General features: G+C 41.6%; 1 protein-coding gene across 18 annotated transcripts in view; it reads right to left on the reverse strand.

Moving 5' to 3' along the window:
* Positions 1 to 10,332: 10,332 nt before the first annotated feature.
* foxp1b (forkhead box P1b) overlaps positions 10,333 to 22,239 on the reverse strand; it is a 161,885-nt gene continuing 149,978 nt past the window's right edge. For 13 of the 18 annotated variants that reach the window (XM_020592903.1, XM_020592902.1, XM_020592893.1 and 10 more), the window contains 7 exons: positions 20,950 to 21,154; positions 20,642 to 20,718; positions 19,941 to 20,042; positions 18,185 to 18,354; positions 17,745 to 17,814; positions 17,373 to 17,539; positions 10,333 to 14,740 (listed from right to left, as the gene is read on the reverse strand). In XM_020592903.1, the coding sequence (XP_020448559.1) occupies positions 14,596 to 14,740; positions 17,373 to 17,539; positions 17,745 to 17,814; positions 18,185 to 18,354; positions 19,941 to 20,042; positions 20,642 to 20,718; positions 20,950 to 21,154 (936 nt within the window). In that variant the 3' untranslated portion in view covers positions 10,333 to 14,595. Of the gene's footprint in view, positions 14,741 to 17,372; positions 17,540 to 17,744; positions 17,815 to 18,184; positions 18,355 to 18,665; positions 18,788 to 19,940; positions 20,043 to 20,641; positions 20,719 to 20,949; positions 21,155 to 22,239 lie in introns of those variants that run through there. The other 5 variants (XM_020592907.1, XM_020592906.1, XM_020592904.1 and 2 more) reach the window with 3 other exon arrangements.

Genomic DNA, 22,239 nt, shown 5'->3' on the forward strand with positions numbered 1-22,239 from the left:
TCCAAAGGCCTCAGAAGCAGGAAACAAGCAAACTCCTGATGTGCCATCACGCCAAACCCGTGTTGCAATACTGACTGTCCCCAGTGGAGTTTATGAGTTCATTTCTGAGACTGACAGATATGAGGGTGGATGAAAAGGCATTAAGAATAAGCAGTGCAACCTTAACCCAGCAGACACGTGCTCAGAGAGTAACAGGTAAACTCGGGGGAGGGTGGGTAAGCTCTAGTTAGGCATGTAAATCCCACCCTTTACAGGCAAAGCGCTCCAGTAGATCCCTGTCAATTTCCTGCAGCTGTGCTTGGGCGGATTTACATGAATACACTCTATCACTAGCGCGTAGTCTCCTGTGTTATACATTTTCTCACTTTTGGGTGAGTTATATAAAAATTGGTTATTTTCTTTGGCCCTTTTTTTGTCCTCCATAGAGAAAGAAGGGTTTTACTTACAAGCCACCCGACATGGTTTCTTTTGTAAATTGACTCCTCAGTTTTGTCCATGGGCCAGGCACAAGAAGGTTAGCTGCCTGTTTGCTGATAAGCTGGCAGAACCTATCAACCCAGTCAAGAAGATAGTGCTCTGTATTTCTGTCATGCTTTATCATCAGCTGGGCTGAAACTAAACCGGTGTTAAGCGAGAGTAGAGGGACCATTTCCCCGGATTACAGGCGTCAACTTTAATTTCAAAGACCAATGGTGTATCCAGGGAAAGTGCAGGCTTCGCTTGCCACAGATTGGCAGCGGGCTCCTGATAAGGACCCAGTAGCGTTGTTCACATTCACCATAGGGGCCTATTGATCTACGAGCCGCTGGTTCATTTCATAAAATACAAGGCAAGTATGGCTCCCTATTCACCAGATACACTGCGCACTGTGCCAAGTTGTCTCAGCTTTGTGCTGTGGCGAACAGGAAACGCACCATGGGAAGACAGGGCATTTGTCAGGAGTCATTACGGAAGGAGGTGACAGTTCAGGCTTTTTGCTTTTAGAATACAGTGGCAGTGAGGTTCAGAGGAAAGACGCCTTTTCTTTACACCAAAGCTGAGAGAAGTTATCCACAGTTTTATCCAGAGAATCCTTCCAGCTCACTATGAGATGCTCTGACATGTCAAACTGAATCTTAGAGCAAAGTGTATCAGTGGACTGCTCACTTTCTGAGTAACATTTATATCAAATATTGAGCACTTATTCATATCGAAGGCCCCCACCCCTTCACCCCCTTCCATATTTTCCCAAACCAAATTTATGAAAAGCATAATCACAACACGAGGGCCTTCTTATTTTATTATCAGTGGGTGTTATTATTAGAAAACCATTTCAAATGATATGTCACATGGGAACAAATATCATTTACAAACCACTAACGACTTGCAAACACTCCCATAGCCTCCGGTGCCGAATGACGCCTTCACACAGTGTGTGCTCTGCTCGCCGCTCTACGGAGACGTGCAGTGGGATGCCGCACACTTTTCCAATCAAACAGAATAAACAGGAAGACCTCTTTCTTCCAGCTCAGGCCATACAGTGGCAGGGACACATTAACTCTTAAAAATCAACCCATTTAAACCTGTCATTACCATGGCCTTCTAATGGTCTTTAGGTGTGTGTGTGTTTGTTGCCAAAATTCAAATGAGACACTAAAATATGTACATATTCTCTGCAGAGATGGATTAGGTTTGGGATATTAATAATTAAGCAGGCATTATTATTATTACGCTTTGCATCTTCTGTGTGGATCAAGCTCACCTCACTGCTGGACTGCTAATAATGAGTCATCAATAAAACATTCTCATAATGTCAGGAAGACGCGTGCGGAGACACGCCGTCTAATTTTACCCAGTCTGACTTGGTCATTAGTTCAGTATGGCGTGAATGTCTCGCCATGCAAAACAGAGGAGGTTACAGAGGTGGCCTGATGTGGCCTGACAGTGGGTGCATCAAGCCGCTGCTTCATTAATGTTAATCATCTTGAAATTGTGAATAACCAAATCTGTACACCTATATGCAAATATTTAAAGCTTTTTACTTTTTAATGGAAAAGCTGTTTTTGTTTCCTCCACTGCTGTTTGCATAGTAATTATATCCACTGTGTCATGTTTGTTTAACCTCAGACTCTGAGTGAGCACTGGCTGTTTACATGTGCTTGGCCTGGAAATGCAAAACAACAACAAATAAAAGATAGAGGGAAAGAAGAAATGAAAACGTATCTAGCACACAGAGAAAAAAAGAAAATCCTATTAAATGTAAAAGTTTTCCTCTTCAGATCAGAAATTGTGCAGGCTGTTGGACTTGACCCCCCCCAAAAGTTCTCCAAGCTGTAATGAGAAACTAAGAAAGGCACAGAGGGAGAAAGCCGTCTTTATTGCCACCAGACATAATAGCTTAATGCAAATTGTAACTATTTAAGCACAGCAAAATGATATGGTACCATTGTCTGCAGCAGATTGGTATTATAATGTTAGCATGTGCAAATAATCACATTTTCTCCCTGATACAATTACATTATTTGTTCTGGTTGTATCATACACCAATAAAAGCAAACATCATATTAGGATTCATGGCACTTTTCGCATTGCGTTATCAATATGTGGAAATAATTGTCGGCTGAGAGATTAAATTACATTATTGTGTATCTTTTTCATGCCTAATAAATAATGATGGATGGCTCTTATTTTCATCACCACCTGCAACCATTTCGTCTTTATCCCCCTGCAAGTTAAAAATGAGAGAATAAATAAAGAAATAAAAGGGGCGAGTGAAGAACCTGGAGCGATACAAACCCGGAGGTTCTTGTTGCTGAAGCTTGTCTGATCAAGGCAGGGAAACTGCAAACAGACACCCTGAAAGTCAACAGACCTCTGTTTATCCATTTGTACATATTTTGACAAGCATAAACTTTAAGGTGATGAATAGCTGATTGTCATAGAAAAGGCCTTGCAGGGGGTTCATTGTGTACAATGACTTTATCAAATATTGCTCCATTAAACTGACGCAAACTGTTCGTCAGGCAGGAGATCTGCACATAACACACGTCAGAAGTGCTGCATTTGTCTCTGTTTTTTCTTTTTCTTTTTCAGATACAATAATTTAGCAATGGTTTTTATTTGCGATGCCAGATTCCAAGTCTAATCTCATAACCTACTCCTCGTCTGTTTCAGCTCCTCAGTCTAACTGCCACAGCAACACAACATATTAATAATGCAGTTTTCTGACTGACAGATTGTTTGTAATTTTACAGTACATTTCTTGATTTTGCATTAAAGCTAATCCTGCCAAACAATTAGGGCAGCAATTATTTACACTAGATTTTCTAAAGTATGGCATTTAGCTACTCAGCTAAGTGGATTTAGTTATGTCAGTACATGTAAACACAGATGGCTGCATGACAGAAGATTGTATACTTGTATTATACTTGTATACTTAAGCATCTGTGTAAAATTGTCTTGCTGTGTGAAATAGTGTAGTGGTAATGCTGGTCAAGGTGAGGTAGAAATAAATATTGTACCTCCCTGACAGAAAGAAAACTTTTAAACACACACACATACACATATATAGATACATATAAATATATATATACTGAATTAAGGGTTTGAATTTAGAAAATCCAAAAGAAAAGATTTGACCCTTAAGGGACTTGGACTTCAATACTGTATATGGATTTCAGGGGGGAAAACTTGCAATGTCCTTTTGTAAATTGCAAAAATAGGAATTCAACACATAGGTGCAGATATGAAGTGGTTAAATATCACAGTCAAGTACAAAAATCCAAATTAAGCCTTTCTTTGCTTCCATAGCAGTCAGAGGAAAGTGAACCTTTCTCCTCCTGACAAATGTGTGAGGTAAACGTGCGCGCCCAGCAGCTGCAGCCAGCTGTGTGGCCTTCGCACTCATTTCACATTTCACTCTCTCCCTTCTTTTGCATAACTCTAAATTTAATCACTTCATTTACACTTTGGAAGAGATAAGAGAATTGATTAGCCGCCACTCTCCAGGAGGCTTCATGTCTGACTTTCACTTCCAGTCCAGCAGTGTTAGCTGTCAATACCTGAGGCTCCTGTTGCATGTGATGCATTTGTTGGCATGCTGTTATGCAGTGATAAAACAAGGTACGGACGTTATAGTCCCACAGGAGTTAATTGACATCAGACAGAAAAATACTGTTATAACTTCATAACTTCTTAAGTCATGCCCTGTGCACAGCTGGATGTACGGTATTGTAAAAATTTACATTTTAATGAAATATTTGAATAAGCACTTGAAATTCACTCTACCAGGTCTCCCGGTTCTAAAACCAACATTTCATGTTTGTGTTTTGAATGGCAGCATCAGAGAAATTAGCATGCCAGTCATACAGATTAGGAGGGCATCAGTGTAAATTCACAGGCTTCCTCAATCGAGGTTCACTGCAGGTAAACACTGCCCATGACATGTTTAAATGATAGCCTTTTTTCTTTGGAAAGAAAGGACAGGGGAAAGCAGTAAATTCACAGGGGAAGGAGAGAAAGCCTATATCAGAGCAGGAGAGAAGTGAAAAGATATTCTGACTGTCTCCAGCAAAGGCTGTCAACAGTTTACAATAATACACTTCTTTTTAACTAAATCTGTCACAAACCCACCAGACGACTATTTAAATTTCCACACGAGTGGTGCTTCTAAATTAAAAAAGAAAGAAAGCTTGTGTATTGAGTGCAATTTTAGATGACAAAAAATATTTACATATTTGCCACAAGGCCTTGGTGATGTTACATTAAATAATTAAATGGTGTATTGGTTCATTTTTAATGAATAGTGCAGCAGTATTGGAAATGCATGTTTTTGCTTTTTTTGCTGTGAATTAACTGAAGATCACTACCACTTAGATAACTGTAGGCTAATCGTGAAGCTGCAGCAGCCTGTTAGCTTAGCTTAGCACAGTGACAGGAAACAGCTAGGCTGGCTTTTACCTAGTCTAAGTTCCCTAACTAACAGTTCTGTGATTTGTTTTTACCTTTGAACAGTGCCGGCTGGTTTTCTTCCTGTTTCCAGTCTTTGTGCTAAGCTAAGCTAACCAGCTGCTGTCAGCAACTCTCTAGTGTACAAACATAAAAGTGGTATTGTTCATCTCCTCTAAGACTCAGCAAGAAAATAAAACATGTCACCATGTGGTACTTTTTACTATATTGTACTGCAGTTTCTTCAGTCTGTAAAGCCCAACATATCAAAAAATAGCCAGAACATTCTAATTTTTCAAAACTGAGATGTTTATTAAACGTTTTAACAAAATCCAAAATAAAATTCATGATTCGAAATTCAAGATTCATGATTTTTATTTGCCATATATGCATAGACGGACAGTCCAGGCATATAGGAATAGAGGTGCCATATTATTTAGATTATTTTTATTTCTTTTGTATCACATTTGATACATGGGACATTTTTGGTGATTTTTTTTTTTTTTTTTTGCTCAGAAATCTCATGTATCAAATATGATACAAATGGTAAAACCTTAGCTTCAACATGGCTTGCAAGCTGTGTGAAACCAAACAAATAATCAAAGTCTTGCTTGTTGGTGACACTGTTTTTCTCTTCTGACCACAAATGCATCATCATTTTCCAAATCAGCAGCAGCCACGTCTCTGTTAATTCAGTGTGACACAAAGTGTGACAGCGAGGGGTAATTATTCATGTTGTTCTGCATGTCTTCAATAATTAAAACCAAACATTTCTTACAAAACCGCTGGATGCTGGGATGCAAGTACAGGCCAGACAGTGAGGGCTGGAGTTCATCACTGGAGTTACTTTGTTTACAGCAGAGCAAGATCGACCTCAGGCTCTATACGCTCCACACCTGCTCCACACCGGCTGGTTAGGATGCTCTGTCAATGTGCTGGAGTCCAGTCTCAACACAGAGACAAACAGAAACAAGGGTAATATGGAATATTGGTAATACTCCATATCGGAATGGTAATATTGTAGTGAGGTTTCTTTTATGCAGCAATGTGCAAAGTTATAGATGTAGCCTACATTTTTTAAACCTAATAAAATAGGTGTTTTTCTAGATTATTTCTTGCAAATATACAATCTTATTTTTTTAAAAGGCCCACTGATTTCCTGAAACAGCTGGACACTGTAGATCTTAGTAAAGGTTTTTAAGTAATGGGGGGACTATTTTCAGCTGTGGATTAATACACATTCAGTGCTCTTTTGAATCCTCCTGGCTTTAGGACAGTGTATGATTGAATCCAAATAACATGCTCTGTCTGTGTTCAATATAATAAGGAACATGTGATACAGGATGGTTCTTTGACCAGATTTAATAGTTTCAGAGCAATAATTTAGCACAGAGGAATCAAACATAGCAGTCTGGATTAACAGACCGTTTTTGTTGGTAGCTTCATTACTGGCTATGGACTTTTCATGGGACATTTGACAATAAAACTACAGTAAATCACCAGAAAGAATCCTGAGGTGTTTTTAAAAACTATTTTTATTGTATTTTATTTTATTTTATTTATGTTTAAAAAATTTTTATTAGACAATTTCAGTCTTGAGTTGATCTGTACTTACTGCGATAATGACTTGACTCGCCTTATTTGTGTTTCCATCAGTGAGATGTTGACAATAGTACCTGGTACCTGGTACTGTTTTTGGTATCACCTCTGTCAAGGTTCAAAGTGAGTAGAGTCGATACCAAACAGTGACATGTAAACACTGCTGACTAGCGATTGGTCAGAGAAATCACGTTATCAACGTGCGAGATGTCCTGGAACAAAGAAAGTGACATTTTAAAAAGCAACGTTATTTAACGCTAACCGCTACTTTACTGTACTAACTAAACACAGCCACACACTGAGAATCAAGAACAGCGTGCCTTCGATATCCTCTACTGTTACCATGTCAGTTGCTGACGACGTCACGGCAGTATAATACCATCTTGCTATGACAACTAGATATACTTAGAGGGCACTATCTGCAGTGGAAAACCAAGCACCTGGTACCAAAAGCGAGTAGAGCTGAACTGAGTCGAGCCAAGTTGAGCCGGTACCAGGTGATGGAAAAGAGATTTTGACCTCAGACTTCAATTCAGACTCTTCACTGACCTGGGAAGTGACTTTTAAGTCTACATGGACATGTCAACAGATCTATATCCATGACAACTTAACAGATCCCATGCACTGAGGCAGATCACAGGAAATGATGAAAAGCTAATAAATGAACATTGAGTTGACATTGTTTGAAAGAGGTCAAGTGTCAAAGAATAAACTTAAATGCTTGACATAAAAATTAAGTGGTCAACACAAAATAGCCACAAATTGAACTGAGACCTGAGAGAGCCGAGTTTCAAAGCAATGTGAGGGCATAGCTCACTATAAGGCAGCAGTGCTGCCACATTCGGTTCCCATCCCAGCACCTGTATTATATAGTTAGTCATCTTCAGTTAGTGAGTCCATCAGTGGATCCAGCAGCTCACCCACCCTTTACCCTATGTTAACAAGAGAAGGAGACATCTGAGCTTCTCAGCTATTTACTCAGTGAGTGTAATTGCCATTGGCTACTCACATAAGGCCTGTTAACTGATATGATAAGTACCGTTACACTTTCATCTTCCTTTAGTTCCTTTTCTAATTGCTTGGACTCTCTTTGAAACTGAGCTGGGCCTTCTAATAAAGAACAAAGCAGGTCCAGCTGTGGATTACTCATTATTGTGCTGGAGCTGGTAGTGAAACGGGCCTTGTGGTATTGGTGTGTGTGTCTGTGTGCGTGTGTGTCTGTGTGTGTGTGTGTGTGTGTGTGTAGGGGTGGGGAGCAGCGAGGCATGCCTTTTGAACAGCAGGTGGTAATTGAAACAAAACAAGGGCTGATTAGGGAAGCGTCTGGCAACTCATGATCCAAACAGCGAGCCGCCGAGGATCCCAAACACAAGAGCCCTGGAATAAAGTGGTCATCATCTAATTAACAGAACACATTTTAATTACCGGGTAAACCAAGCAGTGCAGTGTCAATTTAACTGATGTGGTAAGTGCCAGTTTACAATATCAGAAACAGACAAATAATTGGAATGTAATTACAAGCAGGTCTATTGCACACCAGCGCCTGCAGCCCATCTTAATAAACAAATTTTTACATCAAACTATGAATAACAAACACTGCAGGACTGCTAATTGCCTCGCTGCAATGTTGGGAGTTTGCCAGCTTTGACTATTTGACTGAGGCTCTTGTGTGAGTGGATGAGACTGTGCCATGCTTTAATTAGACTAAAGTGAACAGCAGCCATCCATGTTTGTTTTTGCAATCTAACAGAGCTTGATAATGTGACAGTGAGCTGTCCGGTGTCTGCAGGGCACCAGCAGAGCATCTCTCTGGTGTTGAACAGCAAAATCAACAATGAAAATATGAGTCCACAAAAATCACATTTTGCTTTCTAATTTATATCAGGTGGTATTTAGTCATGCAGATAGGTTTGTTCGCCCAGCTCTAGGTCAGTACCATAGGCTGTAGGTAGATAGATAGACACTTTATTAATCCTGAGGGAAATTCAGGTATCCAATAGCAACAGCAGTGATTACCAAAATCACAGCAAATTAAAGAAAGAAAGCATTGAGGGATCATCTGGGTGGTGGGTGGATAGATACCTAAAGTGTCACTATCAAAAAATGTTTTCCTGCATCTTTTGTCAGTGCAGGCACGGTTTCTCTGCCGCCGATGTGTTTATGTGTGGCGTTCATTCACAGATTCCACAAAGTAAAACAGAGACTTTTTTGTGTGCTTTTTTATTTCAAGCTTTATGATTTTGGCACTTTTAAAACCTTGAAATTTACATAAGTGCAGTGTATTAAAAAATCACATAGTAAACATTTTTATTGTTTAGTATATTAAAAGAAGTGCTTAATGTGTAACAGGTCATTTTGTGGTAAAGAAAATACCTTTAAATGAGGCGTCTCATAAACCATGACACGGAACTCCTCCTGATATGACAGTAGTTTCTTTTTAAATATAAAGTATTGGTATTGATGACTCTGGCTGTGTTAGTAGCTGGTACTGCCCACCCCTACTTGAAGGAGGATTCCCATAGGTGGTTATTTTAAAATCTGGACACATAAAAACCAAACTGTGTGCACGGCTAGATGTCACTGCAGCTAAGTCCAATAATATGTTTTTATAATTTGATCCTTACAGCTAAAAAAAAAAAGAAACACTTGCTTTTTTAAAGACCCCCAGACTTAAATGTAAAAACTGTTCTTGAAGAATAACACCTACTTTAAATCTAAAACTTTTTTTATTCAGATTCAACTGATGTGTTGTCAGCGGTTTGTGAGGAGATTCAGATTGATGTGTGGAGGCCAGTCCTGGCTGATCATGTCACTGTATCAGTAGATCTACAAAGGCCCACCGTTCTCATAATAATTCATCCATCTTTATGGACCATAATAATATCATATGTTAATGCCTCTCTGTCAGTTACTGTGTAGGTAATTTATGGGAATGCTTCTGTTATGACTAATCTTTGAAGACAAACACCTTCCATTAGTTCACTCTAACTTTATGTTACCTGATCCTGGTTGCGATGAAGACACAGCTACACAGGAATCCTGAGCGTCTGGTGAAATACTGCCTATGGAAAGTTTGCTTGTGATTTTATATCATTTCCATTAAATCTTGTCTTTCAAAGGCCTTAATTAATAATACTTGACATTTATGTTTTCCAGCAATAAGCTAAGAAAGAAACGATTTATGTCACAGCTTTTTAACAAATCAATGCAACTGTTCGAAATGGCTTGTTTCACAAGATTAAAAGTGCTTAGACTTGATCCCTGGCTCCTGTTTAGTGGCCAACACGACCTGCACCTCTGTCATAAAAACCCAAGTCTTGGTCATCGGCGTTAGCTCCTGTCGCCAAATCCATATTGCTATTATTTCTGGAATTTTAATGCTGTTACAATTTATAGCTTATCAAATGCAGTTACCCAAATTGCTGTTAGGAAAAGACAGTTTAACTGTCTCTTTGTAATTACAATATAATTTAATGTTGAGGTTGAGATGAGAGTCCTACAGTAGATGACAAACACAGGTCTGTGTCAAAGTGGTGGTGCCGTCTGCAAAACCAAAACATTCAACAAAAAGCCCGTGTTGTGTATTAAGACGCCTTCTGAATACTGCAGAAAGTGCATCTCCATGAGCAAGCCAAAAATTAAAAGCAGTGTAAATGCATTCAAACTTTACATGACTACTTCGAGTAACTGTGAATTCAACCTTTGTTCTGTCAACACTCAGTCAGTAGTGATGGAATAAAATCGTGCAGCTCAGCGTTCTCACGCTGTAAAAACCTGACAAAATGAGACCTGAGGCCGTGATCGGAACAACCAGCATTTTATTGCATGTTTAGAATGCTCGAGTCAGTCATCGCCACTGACTACAACAGAGTGGTCTGCATCAGACAGACAAGGAATGATGAGGTTACAGACTGATGGAAGTGATGAGCAGTAATATTTCTCTATAAAAATAGGAAAAAACTACAGAGTACATCTTCAAAGAAAAATACAAGAAAGAGAAAGAGAAAAAGAAGAGCTGCTGCAGGATGAGAGCACCATGACAGCTCCTGGGCTGGCCCCCCGTGTGGAAGAAAAAAGTGTCATGAGAGACGGTGAAAGAGGAACGAGGGGGGCGGCGTGACAGCGGGCTGGATGGTCGGTGACGGATGGAACGATGGCATTTTAGCTCAGGCGCCAGTGTGTGATGTCAGGGGATCTTATGCCGTGTGGCTGCCGTTTGCCGGACGCTGCAGTCCCACTCTCCACCTCTGACCTGCCTGCTGTGCTTGGTTTGACTCACAATAACCCTTGAAAAAAAATGTATGTCAAAGAAAAGGTGTGTTTTACCAGAGATGAGAAGGACACATCGTTGCTGCATGAGTGAAATGAATTTCCCAAACAAACAAACAAACAAACAAACAAAAAAAGACACCATTTAACAATAGTCTTTACATCTTGGCACTGCATATTTTTCTTCCTTTTCCTATTAATTTCATATAAAATATCATTAGCTTGATACACCCTTATATTATTACTGACCACTTAAACCTTACCCCCCACCCCTCAAAATCTCTGTGACCCTGGGATTAGTCATGCAAGATATCTCCATCTTGTAGAGGAAATATACCTGTCTGCCCTTTTCTCAGAGCAGTAATCTTTATCATACAGCCACAGAAGGCAGTGGTTGGACCATTAGTAGGAAGTATTAAAAAACAACAGCTTAACACAAAGAGGGAAATATCTGTACAAAATGCTTAGGTCAATGATAACAGAGAAAAGTCTGTTTTCTACATTACAGTTTAAAATCCAAAATCGGGGATAATCCCCCCCAGCCTGCCCCTGCCCAGCTCACCCAGAGTCTGCGAGGATGATGAGATTTTTTTTTAAAGCAAGGATTACTAAGTAAAATACATTTGTAGCACAGTTTGCTATTCCAATACATACAGCAGTTTTTCTCATAGCTATTTCATAGTTAATACAAAGCAGTGGCGATAAAGCAAATGTCATAACACAAATGTATTTTTTGATCTCAAAAAAAAAAAAAAAAAAAAACAGAGGGGAAAGGAAAGGAGAAGACAGAGGCTATACTGACATGTATGTACAACCTATAACTGGAAGGCCCTTAAAACATCCCATCGGCACATCAGAGAACTAACTTTGACAGGAGGAATGGTGCAACACATAGCTGGGTGACGTTTCTATGAACATGTTTGGATTTGTTTGGCAAAAACAAAAGCATGAAACCTTTAAGATAAACAAGCTCAAATTTTCTGTTTTTTTTTTTTGTACTTTTCTCTCTATAGTATCAGACTACACATGCAAGACATACAACGAAGTGCAACTGAGTGAAATGTTTATTTTTCTTTTTTTCTCATTTATTTGAATCATTCCCTATAGGTCTGAACTGAGGTATGCGTACTAATGGTTTTCTCATGCTGTTATCTTTAGTAATGTCAAGCTACACATGCTGAGAATGTTCTAATCGACCAGCGTTGTTCCTCCTTTTCGAATACCAAACAAACCAGCCAGATGACTGGGGGTTTGTGGATGAGCTCGACCCTGTTCTCACGATCCTAGCCTGGCTGTAACTGACCCATCCCACAGCTGCCTGGATATTAAATACATCTTCTGGAAACTGCAGATTGCCCTTCTCCTTTTGAGTTAATGAACAGTGAACTTAAAAAATAATAATAGCAATAACAATAACTGTCATAAAGTACCTTGTACCCAGCTTATTAGTTGACAGGAGTGTTTTTTTAATATAAAAAGTAATAAGTTGACAGAAACTAAACACAATCATAAAGTCTTGCCAAGCTTAACAAAGACGCACAAACCCCCAGAAAGTGGCATACAATCATTTCAAAGGATACAAAGGTTTAAGGAATAAAAGAAGAGAAACACTGAATCATTGTGTGGTCCAGTTGAAGAAGAGAATCCATTTCACATTGTTCTCTGCAAAGCTTTTTCCATTTACCAGTATAATTTTCCTCACTGATGTTACCTACATACCCTTTATTTTGCAAACAAACCTGCTCCTGACCAAAGAGCTTCCTTTTCCACTCACTGGCCCAAAGATAAAAAAATGTTTCCCCAATTTGGTTGTCGTGTAGTCAGACTGTCAGCGCCTCCCATTCAGATTTGGTCACTGCAAAACCTTACTGCAGCCGTCCTTTTGTCGAGACACCCCCTTTGGTTTTTCTAAGAATGAATCAAAATGCCAGTTTGAGGAGCAGTTCCCTCATTTCCATCTGCCGTTGGCTCGATCACAGCTGCTGAGATTGTCCGACAGGAGACAATGGTGGAGATATATTTGGCCTTATCTGCTATTGCATGGAACACACATCACTGACTTTGTAGTTTATCTTTGGTAGTCACAGAACAAGATATTAAAACACATCAACAACTAAAGAAGCCAAATAAAACAACAATAATAAATAAAAATGAAAAAGTGGTTGATTGCAGTTGAACTTCAAGGTCTCAGTCAAATTTAAATCTCTGCCGAAGCTGGAATCCTCATTGCTGCATCAAAAAACACAGCTGGATTCTGCTCAATTCAATGTTGTGGACTACAGCTATTGGCTTTTTGGGTAACATTGAACATCGAGGTGTCCACACTCTATAAATTGCATGTACTGTTTTGCTCGGGCCCTGTGTGATGGCTGTCGAATGCTGGAATGTGCAACATTTAGGTGTTATTGCAGGTCTTGGGTTTTTGCTCCCTTGATGAAAGAAAACAAGCGTTTCATCGCTCTCTAAAACTTAACGCGGGCCATGTGCGTGAAAACAAATAGAAGTACAGGGAATGCACGTTTATCTTCAAGCGCTGAATGAAATTACAGTGTGGAAAAAGCAGACACGTCTGATTAACAATGACAGTTGTGTTCAGGAATCACAATTAGTTGGTCTAAATCATTATCTCGCCGGTGCACACCTGACATTTTCATTTTGCTTTAAAAAACCCGGAGCTTGTAAGAGATCAGAAATTCTGTTGCAGCTCAGCATGCTCTGCCGTGAGGGGCTGTTTTAAAGTATAATTTCATAAGGATAAATCATAACCTGCATGATTTCTCTGTCATTCATTCGCATCTTAAATTAAACTTCATTGATGCGTGGAGAGAGCCTTCATTATGAGTAGTGCATTGCCGACAGACTTCATGAGCAGGAGGAGGAGGAGGAACAGGACGAAGAGGAGGGGGGGGCGAGGGGTGGTCTACACGTCAGGGTGGTGACTTGTTTTTTTGGAGATTGTGGAATAAATGACAGAAAAATACTAGTTGGTGTGTGACATTCTGCTTCGTGTGTGTTTAAAGGAACAACATGAAACAAATCGTAGACATTCATCATCAAGTGCTGAGCACACAGAATCTCACAGAATGGGCATGATCCGTTTACAGAAATTAAAAAAGCAAAAGGTGCAACATCAATAACAGCGATGAATGGTGGAAAAGACGCATTATGTTGATATTGTATAACCTCACACCCCCAACAGAAAACACACCCAAATAAAAACAACACTCCTCCCACCCTAGATGGAATCAGACCAATGAGAAGCGTTGAAGGCAGTGACAACAAACAGAAGTCTGCACTTGCTCTCCCTCACACGCGCACACTCTCGCTGTAAATTAAGCATCAGTCATTCTCTCTTCCTCCCTTCAGTCTGTGGTCAGATGTCTGAAAGAGGGATGCAGAGAGAGAGTTGGGGAGAATGGGGGAGAGACATAAGCTCTCTCTTGCAGTCCGCTGAGCGCAGCGTGGGTCTCCCAGAGTCTGACCACGAACGCGTCGGCCCCGTACCAAACAAGTCCCTCCGACACATGAGTAGAAACAAAGTTTTCACTTTTTAAGCTTCACTTAAATCAAAAATAGGAAGGAATCAGAAAAAAAAGCCCTGGTGTGGGGCATATTCTGTGTTTTTTGGGTGTGTTCTTGCTATGTATTGTAATGGCACTAAAAAGTTTACTTGGAGACATTTGAGAGCTGTCATCAGTGGCAGAGACTGCAGTTCAGTGTTTGCTATCTGCGGAGCGTTCGCATCTCCCAGATGAGCCAGACTGCCTCGGCCTCTGAGGCTGGGGAGGGACGACGCTAGCCTTACAGCATGTCGTCATGGCCCTGGTCGTCATCGTAATCTCTGTGGTGATCGAAATCCGGACTGTGATTGGCAGTCGTTACCAGGGAGAGGGGCCCTTCATAGTCTTCGGGGTCCAGTGGTTCCTCCTTAACGCTGATGTGATGCCTGGAGGAGGAGAAGAGAGTAAAATAAAGCTCCAGTTCCATTACATGCTTTAAAAAAAAAAAATCTTTCAAACATGCAGGCACAAAATGATACAGACCTGTGCTGATTCTGTTTATAAAGAAGGAAACAGGGGAACAAAAACAAATGTCTGGCTTCGGTGAGACTGTGAGTGGGGGCCTCACTGGTGCTGATGATAATTTCAGCTTTCTTTTGAGGTATTCCAATCCCAGCAAAGCTGCAGGCTTTTTATTTTCATGGCAACCGACAACAGGGTATTCACTTAGAATTGATAAATGAGGAAGATTAACAACGTGAGATGAGGAGAGGAGAGAATGGACTCTGCGGAGCGAGTGGGCCGTCGTTGTCAGCCTCCTGGTGGCGGAGGATCAGTGGCGCGCTGTGTGTTCCCCTTCCTGCTCGTTAACATGCACAACCTGCGAGGCGGGTCTCCAGAGGACGACCCCGAGCCGGCTTCTATCATTAATCAACTTCAAGCAAACACAGCGACCAGGCACCGCCATACATGCTTTAAACTCCAGAATTAATGCATATTTTCAACCAAATGTCAATAAGGAAAGAAAAGTGCTGGCAGGAAAGGCGCACGAGGACAGCAGCAGCAGCGCGCTCGGCACAACACTGTGATAAGAAACAGAGCCCTTATGAGAATAATAACGCTGTCACTTGTAAACAAGGCAAAAACATGAACACCCCCCACCCCCAAGCTCACAGCCTGGGCAAAAGAGCCACTAAAGAGATGAGATCTGCCAAATTTCTCATTACAGAAACAGAGCATGAATAAAGCGCAGGGGGAGAGGAGGCCTGGCTGTGGCAGAAAGGAGGAAAAAAAAACATTATGAGCAGCTGCAGGGGACTTGCTGCTCTAACCTGCGGTGCCAGGCTGCTGTAGTGGAGGCAGAGCAGTGTCAGGATGAGGCACCAGGCTCATTTACCACCACAACAAGGGACAACTGGCACATTCTTCATCACCAAAGCCCACATTTGATTTATTCACACCAGGATGTCTTGTGTGATTTGTAACTATTATTATGGAAACACTCATATGCTAATGAGCTGACATATTTTGGTGTAAATTATAAAAAAAGGGGAAAAAGTAAAGTCAGCTTTTCTATTATTTTCACATCAAAGTAACTCCACAAGTGGCATTGCCTCAGGACTGACTGTGGCTGCAGGGCAGACATGATATTGTTATTATTATGCTATTGAAGTGCCTGCTGATTCTACACTTTGCTTATAATTAGCCTTCTCTGGATACCTGACTCTCGTCTGGCTGCTTAAGAGAACTGCTCAGGTTTGTTCACAGTGTTAAAAAGCTGCATCCTGTCAACCAGCAGCACACTGGCACATGTGGAGAACACATGTTACACAGTCAACAGCATTGATGAACTTGTATTTGAAACAGTGTGAGCTAAACCATCATAGAAAAACAAGGATGTTTTGCACATGTTAGTTTATGGCGTAAGGAAACTTCCCATGATGGTGCTACTGTGTGTTAGAGATACTGCTCAATCCAAAGGCATGAAACAGCAGGTATGTTTTGTTAATTAGAGAATAAAGTCCTTTAAAAGCAAAAGACAACAGATTTAAGTCATTTTGTACTTGCATAAAGACTACAGATATAATTATGGAGACAGAGTTATTGAGCCTATCAGCCTAAAGATAGCAGCAGAGGGGCAGAGGGAGAAGCAGGCTGCCTTCAGGCCAGCACACCCATCCTGTCTCTGCCTTTCCTGTTCTACAGCCATGCTCAGAGCTATGTTCACAGTGATTAGGGATGGCACTTTCCTCCATTTGGCCAGGAGCTCATTACTGCACCTTTTTTGTTTTCAGGCAAAATTTCCCCCAAGCTCAGACATTTCAGGAGGCCATCCCTGAGTCTATCCGTGCCGCACATTGGTGGTCTGCCCCCACATCTGGAAACGATGCAGCGTGTGCTGTATTATTTTAGGCTTCAAACAACTTAGCAGACACTCCTATACAACAAGTGAACGAGGAGCTGTGGTTTCCAGGCCGACCACAACTTTCCTACATGAGAATCTTGGATGATGTCCCCCAGACTAATTGTGCTTTTGTGTTGTTTTTCTTTCAGCGGCTCAGAGGCGTTTATGAACATGCTGCAGCCAGCAGCTCTGTCACTCTGAGTGCTGGCATTCTGTAAATATTTTAACAAACCTGAATGCTGATTATGGCAGGACTGAGACAGACAGCAGGACACATAAAGGAGAGTTCATAAACTCGCTGTTAAAATAACAGAGGGGCTCCGGTCTTTTCTTCCCTACCGGTCTGGTGATGGAAGCTCCAAAAAGGTGGCGTTTCCTTTTTGGCAGGGAGGCCAACCGCAGTTCTGGCCATGACCCCCCCCCTCCCAAACACACACCACTCCTCTACTGTATCATCCCTTCCCACTTTATTTATTGTCTTCTCTGGTGGTGTTGCTGTTTCAACCAGTGCCACGTATTAGGTCATTTTAGGCCATTTTGAGTGGGCATTGAAATAACTTTCTGTCTAAATCTGTTTAGAGTGTTACTGCATCAGTGGAGCTGAAACTCATTTTCCTTTTTCCTCTTCCTTTACACAGACTGTGGTGGAGATAGAAGGCGTGTGTGCCACTCACATAGCTGGCAGGGGCGAGCGTCCCGGGCTGCTGTCACTGCCATTGCTGTTTCCATGGTCCATCGCTCCATTCATCTCCTCACGGATGGCGTTGGCCAGGGAGTTGAGGGTGGGACTTCCAATGGAAGCAGTAGTGTATAGAGGTATGTTGTTTTCTGCCATTGAAGCCTGAAAAGCAAAGCCAGAAGCATTAAATGTGAAACGGAAGAGAGTTGTCAGCACTTTCAGTTGCCCATCACTCACTGCATGCCAGAACATCCCCCGGAAAACAAAGACAGGGTGACTGGGCGTATGAGATGAAGAGAGACTTATATTTTTTACTTTTACAGTTCTAAGCAAGGCAGCTAATGATGAAGTCACATTTTATTTTTACCTGGAAGGCAGCAGAGAGGGTCGGACCATAGCCCAAGCTGGTCTGAATGTTCTTCACTAAGGCTGGACTTCTGCAAATGAAAACAATTAAATTACAACCACAGACTCATGTCTCACCTAGTATTCATTCCTCGGCTACAGTATCTGATTTCATAAAAAGAAATCAATGCACTTTGTATAAGAACTAAATACATTTACTGGTGTAGTAATGTGGAGATTAAGGCTATAGTTCTGAGATGTTCAATCACTTGACAATATCACAAAACTATCTTCATACTTTGTATTCCACAGGAAGAAAGAACAGGCTGATGGAGGCAGACCTTGTGAAAGCATGATGGATGGCAAGCTAAACACAAAAAGCATGATGGCAACACTGACAGGGGAACATGCAGATGGGGCTGGGGGGCTTCTGAAGTTTGCAGAGCAGGCGGAAGTCCTTACTGTACGAGCGGCTCATCAGAGTTCTCATCTTCGGCGGGTTTCCGAGGGCGGCCTCGCTGTATGTGGCGGCCACGCTTAAACTCTTCATCATCAACAGTCCAAAAGGACCCAAACTCATCCTCTACTCTCACAAAGCACTTATGCAGGGAAAGGTTGGTGCGAATGGCACCCTGGGAAAGCAAACCAGCAGGGGACAGCCAGATGCAGATGCAGTGATGGACAGGACAGACAGAGGACGGACAGACCGAAAGACAGACAAACAGACAGGGGGAGGAGGGGAGAAAATGAAAATGAAAATAAGCCATTGTGGGTTATGAGGCATCTCCAAAAGGCTTCTGAAAGCACGAAAGGGAGGCACGCCAAAGCAAGCAGGGACTCTGGATGTTATGGCACACAGACAATGAGATGGTGCAGGAGCAGCAGCCTCTTCCCATCAGTCATGAGACAGACGCTAGTCAGGTCTTAAAGAGGCTGAACCTACCCACTGATCTTTTGAGGCCGTCTCTTTTGAAACTCTATTTCGTCGACTGTCCACACAGCCCCTTTTACGTTTTCTACTCGAACAAAACACTTGTGAAGACTAAGATTATGCCGGACTGCATTCTGCAGTTGGTGTAAAGACAAAGAGAGAAAAAAGAGGTTGCTATCAGTACACTAAACATACCTGCATGGGAAAATGTTCATTTGAAAAGAAAAAAAAAACAGGCACTTTATGCAGTAAAGAAACCAGAATGTGACTGGCAGTAAATGTTCCTTGAGATTCAGAATGACTTAAACAACATATAAATACTTCTTGGTCTTTGTGGTAATAGCATTAGTGACATCCTTTTTTTTTTACTGTTCACAACGCTGCCTTTTCAGTCATTACAAATAAACAGTACAAGATGTTGAAATTGAAAAAGGTTCTGGTCATTTTCAGCTAGCACCTCTCTTCACTATGTGAGAGACAACAAGTATTAAACTTGAATCCAGGGTCCATTCCGCATCAGGCAGAGAGTAGACCTGCATATATCATCCATTTGTTATACCAGGAGCTATGCTTAGTGCATGTGTATATACTAAATGTGTATGTGTGCGTGTGAGAGAGAGAGTGAGTTGTGGAATCCGGTGTTTATAACACCAATGTGCCTCTACAGAAGGGGTGTCAGTAAGTGTGGAAGCTGATGGAGAATGGGGGTAGGGCAGGGCAGTGGTTGTGTGTGCGTGTGTGAGAGTTGGATCTCATCCAACTACATGTGACAGATCACCTAAGGCTTCAGCACTACATCACACGGTCTTTCTCATTTAAAGCTCAATTTCTTGAACTCCGGTCATTTCTGTTTTTAGGCTTAAGTTTTGTTTTTGTTTTGTGCATGTGTGTGTGTTTGTGGCCTGGTAGAAAACAGAGTGTTCCCTTCTGCAGTGAGTGTGAGGGGCTCAGCCAAGAGTCACTGGCAGAGCACTGCTATGTTAAACTAATGCCACCCACCACCAGAACATCCCCACATATTACAGGGTTTTTCCCCTTTTCCTTCTCTCTTTCTCTCCCTGTTTTACAAGAATGCACATATTCCTCTGCTTGTTTTCTCTATGTGGTTCATATGTTTGTTTAAAGGGTGGTTCGTTTGGATAGAATAAGTGGGGTATTGTTATGTATTTGGGTAAGGGTTCATTTATAAAGATATTATGCCTGGCTATCATCTTATTCTCCCTAACATCAACACAATGTCCCTTTCTCCTTGCTGCTTTGAAAAGTCAGGAGGTAGAGCACCGTTACCTTCCATGTTGCTGCGTTGCGCCTAAAATATGCAAACATTCGTGTGAACCAGTTGTAGATTTCATTTAGTGTTAGCTGCTTTTCAGGAGATTCGAGGATTGCCTGGGTGAGGAATAGTGACAGAAACAAACATTTACAACTTTGCTCCCTTCACAGAATGATCAATAATTCACAAGAGGCTTGTGGGTTTGGGTGTTCTTGTGAGAAAAACAGATAACAGCAAAGAAAACAGTCTATGTGAAGTGTACTCTGTGTATGGACGTCTTCTGCACTTTTTGTTCACCGTGTATTTTTCTTTTGTGGGTATAAATGAAAAGCAAGCAAAAACACGTTTCAGGCAGATTACAGGGCAGCAATTATGAACGGCTCAGATTAATTTCTGAGATCCCAGATTATGGCGGCCAAGCGATAACTGACTGGCCATCATAAAACAGCTTCATCCCCACTGTGGTGTGAAATGAATTTGGTAATAATCACAGCCACCAAAATGTTTAATCAAATCTACTTGTTGTATGTGGCTGTTTTAAATCCCATACACTCTCATTCTCACACTGAGAATGCGGTTGTATTCAAAATTTAGCAAGAAATGACTTACTGTAGGTTGAAAAACAGTAGTTTACGACTTTCTAAAGACCTGAATGTACATGTGCTGTTTTATTTTCTAAAACCAGCCAGATCAGAAGCTCAGGCGGAGTCCTTACCTGTCTTATTAGTGAAGCGTACGTGAACGGCGGTCTGACATCTGCATTCATGTAAAACTCTTTGTTCTGACTGATATCTGTACACAGGGAACAAGCACAAACTGTCTCTACATGGAATAAAATGATCAGGTGTCAGCAATAATGTCCTATCAGTAGCTGATAACACAAATTCTAATATGAATACATGGCTGTGTGAGTATATACAGATGCAGTATGTATGTTAATGTGGTTACAAAGCAGGGCCGATGAGCGTGCCATTCCACTGCATTTATTTGTGCATGTTACTACGTGTGTACCTCTTGCGTTACCTGGAGAGATGGGCATGTTGTACTTTTCCGAGTAGCGCCGTCGCATGGGGCCCACACTGTGGAGACTGTTGGCTGTGATGACAGAGTGGGTCTGGGATAGGGGTGTTAGGGGGGCTGTGGGTGTGGTGGGGGTTTGGGGCAGGCTGAGGGGAGGAGAGGCCTCAGGGGCAGACTTGGACAATGTGACGTTGGACACCAGGTTAAGCTGAGGAAAGGAAACCAGACCAAACAAACAGAAAAGCACAGACAGATAGGAGCTCGGTTAGTGCTCTAATTACCCCTGTGTCTCAGATGCCTCATTGACTATGCATATCTCCTCTCTAATTGCAGGCAGGCCCTGAGACGATCCATGAATGTTCACTAAACGATCGGAAAACAACCCTGGAGCCCCACTCTCCACCTCCTCCATTCTTCATACTCGGCTCTATCCTCCCTGCCTCTCTCTTGCTGCCATGTCAGGCCTATTCCCAGCTTTCTGTTTCATCGCCTTTGTTGAATCTTTTGTCCCTCTTGTCCTGTTTGGACAACACCCCCCGCCCCAACCAGTGAGAGTTGAGTAGTGAAGGGAAGATGGGTGGCCAGAACAGCTCTGAAAAATGACTGTGTGATTCTCACCTACTGCTGAGCAGCCATGCTAATAAAGCAGCCAGAGGAAGAAGCCAATCTGGGCTAATTACAAGCTGAAATTGTATTGTGAGGACTGTAATTAGGAGCTGCTTATGGAGGTGAACTGATGATTAACTACTGTATCTGACTGACCTCCATCATCAGGGTCACGATGGCCACAGTAAAGATTGCCTCGTAGTATTTTCATGTACATCTTTATGCAGAGAACATTTGCTTTTGTCACTGAGGCCCGCATGTGTGCATCAGTTGGGCGGGCTAATGAGAAGGGGGGATTTAAGTAATAATGGCTACTAGGTAAACTAATTATGGCCAGTGCTCCAAAGGTACTGTACAGCATGGCTTCCAGCAGCTGTGGCAGCTCTGAGCCAAGTGCCAAGCCTTCATACTGCAGCAGCAGTCAAGTGGAAAAGTCTAGCCTGACCCCCTGCTCCAGCTATTAATTGGCAGGAAAACTAATGACACATATACATATTCCCACAAAATTGTTCTAATTGCTAATTTGCCAAAGGAGGCCAAATTAAACATGAATTCTGATTGTGGCAAAAAGATAAAAATACAAAAAGAGAAATATAGAGCTAACGGAAGGAAGGACACTGTGGGTAGGACACATTTGATCTGTGACATCATTTGTTGATTACAAGGGGACAAAATTTCTGGTGATAA

This window comes from Monopterus albus, unplaced genomic scaffold (genome assembly GCF_001952655.1).
Source record: "Monopterus albus unplaced genomic scaffold, M_albus_1.0 scaffold18.1, whole genome shotgun sequence".
Classification (NCBI taxonomy): Eukaryota; Metazoa; Chordata; class Actinopteri; order Synbranchiformes; family Synbranchidae; genus Monopterus; species Monopterus albus.